Source organism: Balaenoptera borealis (assembly GCF_965194805.1).
Source record: "Balaenoptera borealis genome assembly, chromosome: 10".
Taxonomy (NCBI): Eukaryota; Metazoa; Chordata; class Mammalia; order Artiodactyla; family Balaenopteridae; genus Balaenoptera; species Balaenoptera borealis.
Genome location: NC_138874.1, coordinates 56,239,661 through 56,254,309, shown reverse-complemented (window position 1 = coordinate 56,254,309; position 14,649 = coordinate 56,239,661). Strand labels below are relative to the sequence as shown.

The 14,649-nt window shown below is 46.8% G+C and overlaps 1 protein-coding gene and 1 long non-coding RNA gene across 5 annotated transcripts in view; one reads left to right on the top strand and one right to left on the bottom strand.

Moving 5' to 3' along the window:
- SGPL1 (sphingosine-1-phosphate lyase 1) overlaps nucleotides 1-8,806 on the bottom strand; it is a 60,744-nt gene extending 51,938 nt beyond the window's left edge. The window contains exons 1-3 of one of the 4 annotated variants that reach the window (XM_082407228.1): nucleotides 8,441-8,806; nucleotides 2,592-2,806; nucleotides 1,247-1,308 (exon numbers count right to left, since the gene is read on the bottom strand). In XM_082407228.1, coding sequence (XP_082263354.1) covers nucleotides 1,247-1,273 — 27 coding nt within the window. In that variant the 5' untranslated portion in view covers nucleotides 1,274-1,308; nucleotides 2,592-2,806; nucleotides 8,441-8,806. The other 3 variants (XM_082407227.1, XM_082407226.1, XM_082407229.1) reach the window with 3 other exon arrangements.
- On the top strand, nucleotides 1,315-13,699 carry LOC309635681. Its single transcript, XR_014248964.1, has 4 exons — nucleotides 1,315-1,703; nucleotides 3,716-3,807; nucleotides 6,352-6,433; nucleotides 12,601-13,699. It is a non-coding gene; the product is annotated as an uncharacterized lncRNA (long non-coding RNA).
- The last annotated feature ends 950 nt before the right edge of the window (nucleotides 13,700-14,649 follow it).

Here is a 14,649-nt window from a genome sequence, read left to right as displayed (position 1 = left end):
CAGAAAACAGAAATTGCCAATTATTGCAAATCATTCTGCAAGGTGCTAACGGTTATTTCTGAGTAGTGGAATTATTGGGGGTTGCTTCCTTTTGCTTATTAATAGTTTCCAATTCTTCTAACATATTGCTCTTGTAATGAGAATTCAAAATTACACAACACAAGTCATTATCTACTGACAATCCATGAAATCTGAGGCAAAAAAAACTATTTTAGGTGAACTCTTCATCTGAACCTGTGGGTAAACCACAGGTTGTCTCTAAAAATCATCCTTGCTCCCCACCTCAAACCGGAACTAATCACAACTTTGTTGCCCTCTTAATCTCTCCTGCAGACATTACAGGTTTTGACACTACAGGACATCATTATTAGTTTTCGCCAATTTCCCAGTGACAGCTACCAACTCTCTGGGATAGTGAGATAAAGAGAAGGAAAGGAAATGTTTTAAATCAATGTTTTTTTGCACAAAGCGACATCAGATTCAAAGAAGTGACTTATTCAAAACTAAACGCAGACACTTCTACATCGCTATTTGAAAATCACGGGCTCCTCACAATCCTCACACTAACAAGCCTCTATGAAAAAAATAAAAATCAATAAAGAGCCTCTATGGAATCATGAATGTCCCAAGAATAAAACGTCATTTTGGTAAACACTCATTTGGCAATTGTATTTTCCCTGCTCAGTGAAAAAACAGCACAGAAAGATCTCAAGAGGAGAGGGGGAAAAAACAGCCTCTACCAAAACAGGCATACCCCTCAGCACAGCAGAAGAAAGTAAATTCAAACCAGCTCAATTCAGCAATTAAGCAACTCACCATATACGAAGCACCATAACAGGTGTTTATCATCTCTAAACAAATAAGACAAGATATCTGCCTTCCAGGGAATCATAACTCTAGTCTGGGAAACAAACACTTATAAACTAATATACGGCAGATCCAGACAAAATTTAATAGAAGTTTTAAAACTGTTCTGGTAGTATAAGAAAGGAGAGATTAAAATCAACTGCAAGAATTTTGAAAATGATTCTTCATATTCATTATATACACACACACACACACACATACACTTAAATCAGTCACTTATCCACCTTAATCATTAAACCCAAAATAAAAGGTGGCAGAAACTCTCAGCTACCAAAAGCAAGCATAGAGGTGAAATCTACACACTCATCCTTCGGACTAAAAATAAAACGTAAACGACAAGTGACTTACAACAAGGAGAATAGATGCAAAAAGGACTCACCAACATCAGAAGGTCCGTACTCGGCATCTTCCTCTTCCAGGCGTCCTTTCAGTGCCTCCCCTCTGCAAAAGGGAACCACGTTTGTTTACTTCTAACGCTTTAAACGGTCCAGTCGGCCCGCCGAGATTCGCGAGAGCTACAGAGAAACGGTTCTCTCCCTCCTTTAAGAGCTCAGATTTCACTCCTAGCTTTCACACTCCACCCCAGCACCCCAAACCAGCGAATCAGAATCCTGCTGGCACTTTGCTTCCCTCCCACAGCTGCCCAAACGCTTCCAGAGCCAGCCTCCCACAAAGCAATCCCCCCAGGTAGCTACCGGGGGAAACGCCCAACCTGCAGCGGACCAGGGCCTGAAGGCCAGGAGCCCCGCCCATTCAAACTAACCCGGCCGAGACGCGGACGCTACAGGCAGTCCACTCCCAGGGTCCAGCCTCCGGTGGACTCCCTTTAGAAATAGGTAGGCCTCGTTCTCGACTTCATCCCTCCCTCCCCACAACCCTCTCCTCGCCTGCGAAGGACCAGCAAACCTGCCCACCCCAAGACCACTCCTACCCCGCCGGCGCAGTGGAGTTTCGGACCCCGCTCCTTCTCGGCCCTGGCGCCCTCCCCCACCCACTCGCGAACCCTCACTCAGACCTCGGGTGGTCGGCGCCCCTACCCTCAGCCCGAACCCGAGCCCGCCCCGAGCTGCTAGCCCCTCGGTCCGGCCTGGCCCTTCCTCCTCTCCTCGCCCTTCCAGCACTCCTCGCCCCTCCGCAACGGGACCCCTCCGCAACGGGACCCCTCCGCAACAGGCCCCCCGCAGTCCCGTCACTCCTCCCTCTCCCCGACCAGGACCCGCCTCCCATTCAGTCCTGACTCTCCCCTATCCCAAGCCGAAGCCCTCCTCCCCAGCCCGGACCCTCCTCCTTCCTCCGGGTCCGCGGCGGCCCCGTCCACCTCCTCAGCCGGGAGCCAGCTTCTGCGCTCCTTCCCTCGGACACTGTCTCGCCGGCCCTGCTCCTCTTCACCGCGGGCCGACTCGCGGGGCACTGGGCGCAAACTCCCCAGGCGGCGTCTACTGCTGCCGCTGCTGCCGCCACTGCCGCCGCCGTCGAGATTAGAGATCCGGCCGCCGGCGGCGCCGCCCCTCCCCGCCCCGTCCGGAAATGGCTCCCACGGTGCCCTCCCCGTTCCCCAGCCCTGGCGTGCGCGGCTCCGCCGCCGGTCACGCGCACGCCCCGGCCTGGGCGCCAGGCCCGCTGTCCACTCCGGGCCCCACGGCGCGTGCGCGCCGCCTGCTGGCCTGGCGGGGGCGGCGGCCAGGCCTTCCGAGAAGATGGAACGCGCCCGCCGCGGACGGTACCTGGCTTCTTCAGTCTCCCTTTTTAAAAACCAACTTGCTGGTCACTTTTGGTCACTTGGAGCCCCTGAGAGAGTCAGCCTGCAGAGCACTGTTTAAACTGATCCATAACAACGACTCGAGATGGGTCTCCAGAGAGGCCTTTGGGATTTTAATGAGTGACTCAGAGATTTGCTCCTTGTCTCCTTCCTGGAGACTTCCATCGAGGTCAGCGATGCCTGAAGAAAAGCGACAGGAAAACGCCCTTATTGGAGATATTATCCCCATCCTCCCCTCTCCCCACAAAAATGGATAACAGTGACTATAGGTGTTGGGCAAAAACGCTACCAATACTACTTTATTTTCGTGAGCAATGTTGGGAGTCATCTAATATTCAAGTGAGAAGCACCCACCAGGATCACAGAGGTCACTCTTCATTTCCAGAAGAACTAACTCTTAAATCAGTTTCATGACTTGCCCATGTTGTCATGGCACTAATTCAGCAGAAGCAGAAGACAGTGTAGTTACTTGTAACTGATAGGTGATCTGCATACAGTATTTTTTTTTCAACAAATTATTTAAATGACACCTACATGGCATCTTGAAATCTTAATAAAAATGACACTTATGAATGTACTCAATTCCATTCCCTTGCAAAATGTTGTCATGACACTAATTTGGGGTGTCATCACTACCATCGTTACCCTCATCTAGTGCTCTTAGGATGGAAGTCCTTGTTATCACATCTGCCCTTTTCTGCACGGCCCCTTTAGCACTTGCCAGTTTCCCAGCCAGAATGGTCAAGACTATGAAAGAGTCGAACAGGTTATCTCTGGGCTTCGTTGCCCTCACCCCTACCCATCAGAAGTCCCAGACATCTCTACTATCCAGAGCTCCTGAATCAGGCTCTAACACCCCCATACCCTTAGTCCTCTTGCTGTTCCCCAGCAGACATGCATTCTCAGTGTTGAAGGGTCAGAAAATGTCCTGGGCTTCCTGCCAATGCCTACTCATCAAGAGTAACTTTGGGATTCCAGTTATGTCCTCCCCAGCCCTCATCCCCTACCCCTCTGCTTTATTTCTTCTTCAGATCCTAGGATCTGCTCTCCCTAGCCTCCTTAACTGCCACCTCTCATCCTTTAATTTAGAATTTCTGTGCCAGCTGACTGCAGGGCAAGGTCCACGTCTGATTGCTCCCTAAACTTCTGTGGTACAACTTCACTGCTCCTCACACTGCACAGTAGGTGGTCTGTTCATTCTTCCCAGATGAATGAATAAATTCAACCATATTGTCTAACCTTTATTGTTATGGACTGAAGGTTTCCCCCCCAAATTCATATGTTGAAGCCCTAACCCGCAATGTGATGGCAGGGGCTTTGGAAGGCAGTTAGGTTTCAATGAGGTAATGAGGGTGGAGCCCTGTAATAGGATTCATGTCCTTGCAAGAAGAAGAAAGACCAGGCAGAGCATTCTCTCTCTCTCTCTCTCCCTCTCTCTCTCTCTCTCTCTCTCTCTCTCTCTCTCTCTCTCTCTCCCTCTCTCTCTCTCTCTCTCTCCCTCTCTCTCTCTCTCTCCCTCTCTCTCTCTCTCTCTCTCCATGCACAAAGAAGAGGTCATGCAGGCACACAGTGAAACAGCAGCCATTTGCAAGCCAGGAAGAGGACCTTACCAAAAACCAAATTTGCCAGCACCTTGACCTTGGACTTCCCAGCCTGCAGAACTGTGATAAATAAATGTCTATGGCCACTCAGTCTGTGGTATTATGCTATAGCAGCCTAAGCTAAGATACTTACTTTGCCAAGAACTATGCTAAGGCAACTTTACATCCAAGGCTGTATTTATGTCCTAACTTGCCCAGATCAGGTGACTCTCATCATCTCTCAACTTGTAAACAAAGACATTAAGGCCCAGAGAAGGTAAATGATCATCCCAAAGACACACAGGAGAATGGAGTGGAGTTTGGATGGGAAGTGAAGTCTTCAGATTTTGTAGGAAGGACCTAAAATATGTTTGTTAATGAATTGGAATCAAAGAATGTTAGAGCTAGAGGGGCCTTCAACTATTTGCAGTTCAACCCCATAATACATGCATGAAGAAACCAAGGCCAGGAAAGGAGCATGACTCCTGGCAGTTCCTGGCAGAGCCCAAGGGCCCTGTGTGAGGGTGTGTGCGGGGAGGGGGGCAGGGGCTGAGACTTCAGGCCCACTGCTCCTGTTCCCCACACTCCCTCTGACTGCAGCTTAACATCAGGGATTACAAGAGAAGCATCAAGTAGAAAATGACCAGAGATAAAAGATGCATGAGGATTAAGAAAGAAAACTTCAGCCTTCACAGGGGGAAACACAAAATGGAGCAAAGTCCCCACTGACTATCGGACTCACATGTCCTAGCTATATTGGTGAGCCCTTGGGAGAAAGCAAGAGAGCAGAGAGCAAAGGGGATATAAATGAGAGAGAATTACAGTTCAGAGAGAAGAGGGATGTGCCAAAGCAGGAGTGATGGCTAAGGAGGGGACAAACGTCCACCTCTTTCCCCTCTCCCCCCAGATGCTCGCACAGTAGGGGCTTCGGAAGTTCTACAAAGGAGGGGCTCAGGTGGCTGGTGGGAGGCAGAGGTGGGGTGCTGGGGCTCCCATACTCGTGGCGTGGTCTCCCAGTGAGCAGCCCTGGCATCACCTGGGAGATGATTAGAAATGCAGTTTCCTGGAGCCCCACTCCAGACCTACCAAATCTTGATCTACATTTTAACAAGATCCGCAGGTGAGATATATGCGCAATAAAACGTGAGAAGCAATTCTCTCAACACCCTGCTTGCAGAGAAAGCACAGTGCTTTTTTTAAGATTGTGCATTTGTTTGGGATGGTTTAAGGAGGTTGATGAAGAAAATGTATGAGGGTGAAGAGGAGAACTAATGCTCCCCAAGTTGGCCTTTGGTGCCATCATAGTGCCTTCCAGGATAAAAAAAAAAAGATTGGGAGGGATTAGAAAGGCCTATGGGGGACCAGGGAGAACTGAAATACCTGCTGATGACAGAGGGCTGGGGATGGCAGGGGGCAGAATGTGGAGGAAGATAGTCTGGACTTTTTTCCCCATGTGGCTTCTTTTAAAATAATCCATGCTGGCAAATCTGGTTCTGCTTAAAATGGCAGCTAGCCATGGCCAAGTTAGTGACACCCGTCCCTCTAGACACAAGCACACAGTCCCCACTCTAAAAGCAGGAACATGCTATCATGCCTCCACTCCTGACCCTGACACCGCCACCCCCAACCCACCCAACTGGGGACTTTCTATGGAAGTTCAGCTTAGGACAGGGCTGCGGGCAGATCTCAGGGCAGCTGCAGCTTCTAAACCACGCCTGGGAAGGAATGGCCCACAGGAAAGCCCCCTGCAGGACATCTGGTCATGGAGCCTAAAACGCCCTGCCCAAGGAGGGGCAGGAAACCACCCAACAGCAGCAGGTTGGGATGATCATGACAGAACCGGCCACTGGGGAAAAGGGTGCTAAGAGCCGGCCAGGGCAGGGAGCATGTGCCCAGAGGTTGCCACACTGGGATAAAGAGCAAGGTGCAGTGGATCACTGAGCTACATGTCCCAGGTGCCAATTCAGCCAAAAGTCAGAGTGGCCAGGCCAGATCCTGAGAAACAAGTTATTTCCCAAGGAAGCGCACCTTTCCTGAGGAAGCCCCCTGTTGCTATCCAGGCTACACAATCACTCCTAGCAAAGCATCAAAACCAGAGAGTGACTGCTTATCAAAAACCAAATAAATACAAACTTCCTTGGGCAGAAGGAAACCAGCTGGGCCTGCGATGACAGAACAGCTTTGAAGGCAGACGAGCCTCTACCCAGAGATCACTGTGTGGCCTCAGGTGAGTGGGTTTAACTGAGCCTGGGCTTCCTTGGTTGAAAAACAAAGGTTAATAGCATCTACCCTGGGACTGTGAGGGCGGGTGGGTATGTGTACCCAGCACAGGGCCGATCCACAGTAGGCACTCAAGAACTATTAGTCTAACCTCCTCCACCATGTGCATGATGGAGTTCAGATAAGATGCCAATCTAGGCTCTGTGACCAGCTAAAGCAAGCCTAGCTCTCTCTCATTGCTCTAGGTCTGGCTCAGTCCCCATCAGGACCTAATCCTGACAGTTGATTAGTCTTTCCAACGTGCCCCTTGCCCCATTGAGTGCACCCTAGGCCTTTTCAAGGCTTACCCAAGAGCTACAGATCTATCGTATTCCTGCAGATTTTTGGTGTTTGTAGATCAGTAAGACCCAAACCAACTAAACCTAACACCCCTTGTTTATGGGAGTTACAAAATATATGTCATAAACAGGGGTGAGTACCTACCTACGTAGCAATATAGTGTCCTAACTTTAAAACTGAAAGCCATCAGAAAAAAACCCTACGTGAAGTTAGCAGATGCATGAACTTACGATGGATAAGTATGCATTGAAAAGGAGATAATATTTAATATTGTCATTTTTTCCTTTATATTTGCCATTTTGAAATAAGGCTAAATTAGTATTTTTATACAACTACATACAATTGTTCTGAACGGGAAAGCTACAAATGCAGTCCAGTACAGAGGTGTTGTCTTGTTGACTCTAGTACTATGTGAGCAGCATTACCACAGGTGATGTGATTTTCCAAAATGATGGATTAAGAGTTGATAAAGTTCCAAACAAAATGAAGGATAACCTACCTGCAACTTTCAACATGGTAGATGTGCTCCAGGAAGAGTGTATGATAAAACCATGTTTTTAAAGAAATCCACTTTTTCTTGTATGAAAGTGAAATTGAGTTCTTGGCCCATGTGACTATGAACTGGTTTTTCTCCTACATGATTGTTCTGGCAGGATGTTAAAAAAAAAAAAAAATGTGTAGGACTCAGGACAATTCTTCATTGTGAGGGACTGCCTTTGCAATGTCTGCATTATAAGACATCTAGCATCCATCACCATTACCAAATGCCAGCAGAACTACCCCCATCATTGTGACAACCAAAACTTTTTAAAATTTTGGGATTCCCCCTAGGGAGCCAAACTGTCCCACTGAGGACTGATAACAGGAATGCACGCTAACACAAGCCTCATGTTAATATCTACAGCTGAATGTCTGTCAAGTTAGGAGGGACTCAAGCATCATCTGGCCCGTCCTTCCCTTCTAGCCTGGCACATCAGAACCTTCAAGGAGCTTTTCCAAATCCCCATGTCAGGGCTTTCCTACATTCCCTGGTGAATGAGAGGTGGGGCCCAAACATCTGTATTTTGAACATCCCCAGATAAAAGTTGCTAAATTCTATCCATTCTCATCAATTTCTATGCCTTGGTCCCACAGCTAGTGGAAACCGAACCTAGAATTCCTGCTCTAGAAGCCCAGGCCCATAAAACATGATGAAACTTATAGGTTCTCCTGCTGGCTTTGAGACTCACATGCTGTGTGGCTTTGGATCCACCCTTTACCCTCTCTGGGTCTCAATTTCCTGAGCTCAAAATTGGATAGAGAGGGGAAGCTGCTCTCCAGCTCTGTCAGTCTAGAATTCTCTATGCCCTACTTGGGTTACACTTCCCAGAAGCCTCTGTTTAGAAACTCTACCTCTCTGTGCTCAGGGTCCCAGGAGGGGCCCTTGATCACAGAGTTATTTGGTTGGAGAGGGTGTCTGCCCTGGTCCTGCGCTGAGGATGCATGGTGGGGCCAGAATGCCCTGGGAGGCCAGCGCCTTCTCCCTCTCCCTCCCCTTCAGTGTTGACACAGATGGGATGCAATGAAGAGTAATATAAGTCCTGTGTAAACAGAGGACCAGGGGGCCAATTAGTAACCTTGACCCATGGTTACTCCTCGCCTGGCCCTGCAGAACCGGTTTCCAGGACTGACTCACTCAGAGGAGCTGGGCTTTGGACAGCTGGGCGGGCAGCAGCTATATCCGGAGCTCAGGGTCAGGGTAGAAGGAGAGGGCGTCCATCTCTGCAAGCAGATGGAAAAGATTTTATGTCTTACAAAATTAAAGAAATTTTCCCCAGTTTTTTTTTGTTTTGTTTTGTTTTTTTTAACTAAAGGCAGTTGCTCTCCATGCTCCATGCTCTGGGGAACGGACCTAGGCAGAGGGATCAAGGACAGCGTGAGCTGAGGGGGCAGGATGAGCAGGAGTTAACCAGGCAGAGAGATGCAGGAAGAGTGTTCCAGCTGAGGAAACTGTATATGCCAAGGCCCAGAGGTGGGCTCAGGAAGGCCAGCGAGCATGGCAAGAGTTAGGGGGAGGGGAGGGAGAGGCTGGTGTACAGGTCAGTAGGGACAGATGTGTAGGGCAGGTGTACAAATGCACATGCCTTCAGGGGCCCAAGCAGGTAATGGGAGAGTTACCATTTGGGAATGTAGACCTCAGGCTCGTTCATTCATCCATTCAACTACTTAATGTTAGGTTGCAGTATCCTGGGTGGGGGATGAATCACTGAGCAAAACAAAGATCCCTGCCGTCATGCAACTTACATTCTAGTGGAAGGAGACAGACAAATAAACAGAATAACTAACTATATGGCAAGTTAGAAGGTGCCAAGGGCTGTGGAAAAAGAAGCAAAGCCCAGTATGGGAAATAGAAAGTGTGGGGAATGGAGCAGGATGTCATGGGTGCTACAGTTTTAAGTAGAATGGCAGGCAAATGCAACATGTGATGACTCTTTATCCTTAGTTAGCAACAGGAAACAGCAAGCCAGCCTAATTTCTGGACAAAAAGAGCACAAAAATATTGTAGGACCATATTGTGTTCTTGTTGCAATTTGCATAATCTGTCTTGTGATCATGATGTAACTTGCTGAATCAACCCCTCTTTGTTAATTCCATCTTTCTCTCCCAAGAGAGAGAAAAGAAATTCGTAGTTGCATAGTAATTGTCAAGTGATCTAAAAGGTCATAAAGAAGAATATGACTAAGGAACTCCCAGAACTTTGGGCAACTTACTCAATTGTTTTCAAGTTTTGTTTTTTCATCAGAATATACTATATGTACAGACCAGTCCACAAATCAAAGAGTAGAGCTTGATGAATATTCACGGCGTGAACGTCAGTGTTCAGCACCCCTATCAAGAAACAGAGTATGGCCAATTCAATTGTTTTTAAGCAAATGCAACTGAGAACTAGATGGAGATGTTAAGTGTCCTGAGACCTCCGGGCCCTGTAGGATATAGTATTTCTAACTTCATCGAAAGAGCAGTAAGCAGCCATTGAGGTCCTTTTAATCAAGGAGCTGACCGTATCACATTTGTGTTTTAAAACAATTCCTCCGCATAGTATAGAGAATGGCTGGAAGAAGATCCAAATGGCAGACTAGGTACAGGCTTTTGCTTTCATCTCAGCAAAGAGTGAAGGCGGTTGGTTCTAGGATAGAACAAGGGTGTGAGCTTAGAAGATGGACTCTTGGAAAGTGAGATAAACAGATTAAAAGGAGCTTCCCAGAACTACAGTCCACGCTGTGCCCTGACCAGCAGGCTGCCATGTATGACCAAGCTAGCAGCCCCTGAGGAGAAGTCACATTCACAGCTCAAGACAAACTAACCCATGCCTAGTGGGCTATACCTTTAACTTGTTAGAGCAGGATTGGGGTACCTCTCCCTTAACCACGGGACTCTTTCTGACCTGATCATTTCCCACAAAATAGAGCTGGTTGCAGCAGTAACCAATAGAGTGGTTACATTCATGCTGAGGCTATTTCTATCTACCCTAGTGTTGTGGGCTGAATTATGTCCCCCAACAATTCATATGTTGAAGTCCTAACAGTACAGTACCTCAGAATGGGACATTCTTTGGAAGAGGGGTCATTGCAGATGTCATTAGTCAAGATGAGGTCACACTAGAGTGAGGTGGGCCCCTAATCCAATATAACTGGTGTCCTTTAAAAAGGGTGACTGTAGACACATACATGCACACAGAGAGAATGCCATGCGGAGATAAAGGCAGAGATGGGGACTATGCTTTTACAAGTCAAAGAACACCAAGGACTGCCAGCAAACCACCAGTCTGGGGCAGAGGCATTGGGCAGATTCTTTCTCACAGCCCTTAGAAGGAACCCGTCCTGCCGACACCCTGATCTCAGATTTCTAGTCTTCAGAACAGTGAGACAATAAACGTCTGCTGTTCAAGCTACCCTGTTTATGGTGCTTTGTTACAGCAGTCCTAGCAAATTAATACACCCAGATTCTCAAACTAGCCCCACACTTCAATAGGTTGACAAAAGAGGAATGGGAAGGGCAGGGTGACACGACCACTCCTAGTTGCCTTACATCCCCTCTGAGCGTCCAACTGTTGGAGCAGTGACTGGGGTCGGGAAGCCTCCAGAAGCCCTGGGGTCCACTGCCGACTGGCTTCCTGGTGGGCAAAAGCAGCCTGAAGCTCGTCCTTGTGGATCTGCTTGAGGGGACTGCTACACTCGGTTTTGGGGTGCAAAGAAACACCTGCCACTTAGGGACAGATGTTGAAGGGGGCAGTGCAAAGGAATCCACTCATTCAGACATATTTCAAATACCCACTCTTACTATCCACTTCTCATGTAATCCACGTACTCCAAATATTTAAACCATTTCCACCGGCTGCCCAGTCAAACATCTAACTCAGCACTGCCTTGTTATTGCATCATCTTAGACTCAATTAAAAACTCATTTTGGTCAAATATCCTTACCAGTCCCTCCAATATACAAATAATTTCAGTCCTTTAAAGCAAGTTGTTGATCGCTATAGGCCTGCTTCTGATCCTGGCTACATCCCCCCGGGGAAGTCTTACAAAGTCTCTGGTTGACAGCAAGAGGTCCTGAGGGGATTGCTCAATGTTGTCTCTGGACACAACCTCACAACGATAAAAACAAGTCAAAACCAAGCCTTAGTGGCAGAGAATCAGTTACAGAAAATGCATGAACAAGGGTCAGCAGAGATTGCCCGGGCCACACCCCAGGCTATTTGGAAAGCGCTTACCTGATGTCTTCCATAAGTGATAATCCATAGCAATAATCATCTATCAATGGATGTATTGATCTGTCTGTGAATTAGATCATATCTGGAGAGGATGCCCTCCAAGGGAAGGTACCATACAAGGCCCAGTTAATTGAATGTTCTTCTTGAACTTGGTCCACAAGGCCCCTTATGATCAGCCCCTGCCTCTCTCTACCTTCATCTCCCCCATTTCTACCTCACCCTCAGACTTTATACCCCAGGCGTAGTTAGAGTAACTATGTAATTAATCATCCAATCTGGGACACTTTTGAGACCGAGGACATAACTAATAAGTTTTCTGGGACAGCAGGCATAATAAACTGGACTGTTCTGTGCCTTCTGGGATTTCTCATTTCCCTAGTCATGTGGAATTACTTAGAGTTGCATAACATGCCATGGGCTTTTACAGAGTTGTTATCACAAAGAGGGCCGAGGCTTGATTTATGTAACCATAAGAATAAATCAAGAATATTGACTGGAAGCTTCAAGGAGATATATTTTAGTTCAATATTAAGAAGAACTTTCTAGCCAACAGGACTACACAGAAAATGAACAGGCAACCTTGGGCAGTAGAGAGCTCCCTGTCACTACAGCTGTTTTGTTGACAAATACTAGCATACAGCGGGTAGGACTTCTGAGGCGAGGATTCAGGCATATAAGGGGTGAATAGGCAGAATAACTACCTTAGACTCTGATTCATCTATTCATTCATTCACTGAATATTTACTGGGCATGAGGCATTGCACCAGGAGTTTGATGAATTAGTACAAAACAAATACACCCATGTAACCACCATGCAGAGCAAGGCCCTATGCTTGGTGATAAACAAGACAGATGTGGCCTCTAACCTCTTGGAGCTGACAGGCTTGCAGAAGAGATACATGAAATTGTAAGAATTATTGGGTATTCAAAGACAGTATGAGGGGAGAACTTGGGATGGGAGTCAAAGAAGGGACATTTAAGTCGAAAAGGGATGAATGTAGGAAACTTGTCTGGTTCCATGATCTTAGATCTTTCTGGAGAGCTCAGACTTATTCTCTCTTCTCTGATGCCTACACTTTCAGTTCGGTAACCTTCCTGAGCGCTGACTTAGACCAGCCTATAGCTGCCAGCTCCAGAGCTGTGAGTCCTGTTCAGATGACACGTTACCAGGTAACTGACCATCCTAGGGGAGACAGGAGGGGTGGATGAGCCACGTGGGGTCGTTAGTCACGCCTCTTTCTTTCCTCCTTTATTCTCTAAAAGATCATCAGAAGGCTAGTCACACAGACTTCAGGACAATAGAGGCACAGGCAATGCCATGGTAGGTAAACCCCAAGAGCCTGGCAGAGACTCAACTTTAAGAGCAGCCAGCTCTCATCAAAGCACCCAGTGATACTGGCCACAATCCAAAATCTCATGTATGAAGCAGAAGAGACAAAAGGTGAGATAAAGGGCATGTGATCACAGGATTTTCTCCTGTACATTGATGGGAAATAATACCAGGATCATACAGCAGATAAATAAGTACTAGGGATGTACTGTACAACAAGATAAATATAATTCACGCTGCTGTATGTTATGTATGAAAATTGTTAAGAAAGTAAATCCTAAGGGCTCTCATCACAAGGAAAAAAATTTTTTTTCTATTTCTTAAATTTTGTATCTATATGAGATGATGGACGTTCACTAAACTTATTGTGATAATCATTTCATGATGTATGTAAATCAAATCATTATATTGTACACCTTAAACTTGTACTGTGCTGTATGTCAATCATATCTCAAAAAAACCTGGTAGGAAAAAAAATCAGTTAAAAAAACAAAATCCCAGCAAAAATTTTTGTAGATGCAGATAAATTATTCTAAAATTTGTATGGAAAGGCAAAGGAACTAGAAGAGTAAAGACAAAGCCGGAAATCTGCAATATTGTGATTTATCATAAGAAATATATATCCATTTAGTCTTCATCTTCATTCCTAGCTCCTAAAACCCTTGGAATTTCCTAAGTGATGAGACAGCTAAAGGTGTCTTTTGTTATTCATAACTGGCTCTTTCAATCACACACCTGACTTTATGTTACTGAGGTAATATTTGGTTGCCAGGGGAACCTTTCAGCCCTACCCCCTGACCTGGGGCTGGTGGTGGACTCAATCACCAATGGCCAATGATTTAATCCATCCCGCTTACCTATTGAAGCCTCCATAAAAACCCAGAAGGATGGTGTCTGAAGAGCTTCCAGGTTGGTGAGACGTCCACATGTTGGGAGCGGCACACCCCAGTTCCAAAGGGACAGATGCTCCTGCACATGGGATCTTGCCCTAGGTACCTCTTCATCTGGCTGTTCATCTGTATCCTTTATAATACCCTTTACAATAAACTGTAAACATAGGTAAATATTTACCTGAGCTTTGTGAGCCATTCTAGCAAACTTGCAAACCTGAGGAGGGGATCGTGAGAACCCTAATTTAACACTGGTCAGTCAGAAATACAGATGACAACCTGGACTTGCGACTGGTGTTGTTACCCTAAGGGCTCATGTGCCTGCGGCCACAGGAAGCCAAATTCTGACAGCGGGTGTTTGCAGCAAAGTAAGGGTTTTATTGCATCACACCCTGCAAGGGAGTGGGAGACAAGTCTCAGATCCACTCCATTTGGTCTTTGAGTGAGGGATGTTTTGAAGGGGAAGAACAAAGAGGCTGGGATTAATCATCATCAGGTGACATTTCTGTGACATTCAGATTCTGGGGCTCAGGATGTCTCTGGTTTTGGATTCTCTGGCCAGGTGGTCCATGGCTCAAGGGCCTGTTATCTCACCTTGCCCTGGAGAAACAATCTGAGTTTGTACGTTAACGATGATATCTATAGTAGCAACCTGAGTACATTAATGATGTTATCATGTTATCGACAACAGCAATTTTAGTCATCTGACCCTGGTCGATGAGTGTTCAGTTAGCACAGGATTGAGGTCAGAGGGGGCAAGAAAGGGAATAAAGTTTTGGATTGAGAGATTAATCATCAACTCAGTACGGGAACTTAGTTTTAGCGGGACACTCAGTTTCAGTGTCTGAAATGGGGGCAGCCTTGTGGGACTGGGCCCTTAACCTGTGGGGTCTGATGCTGTCTTCAGGCAG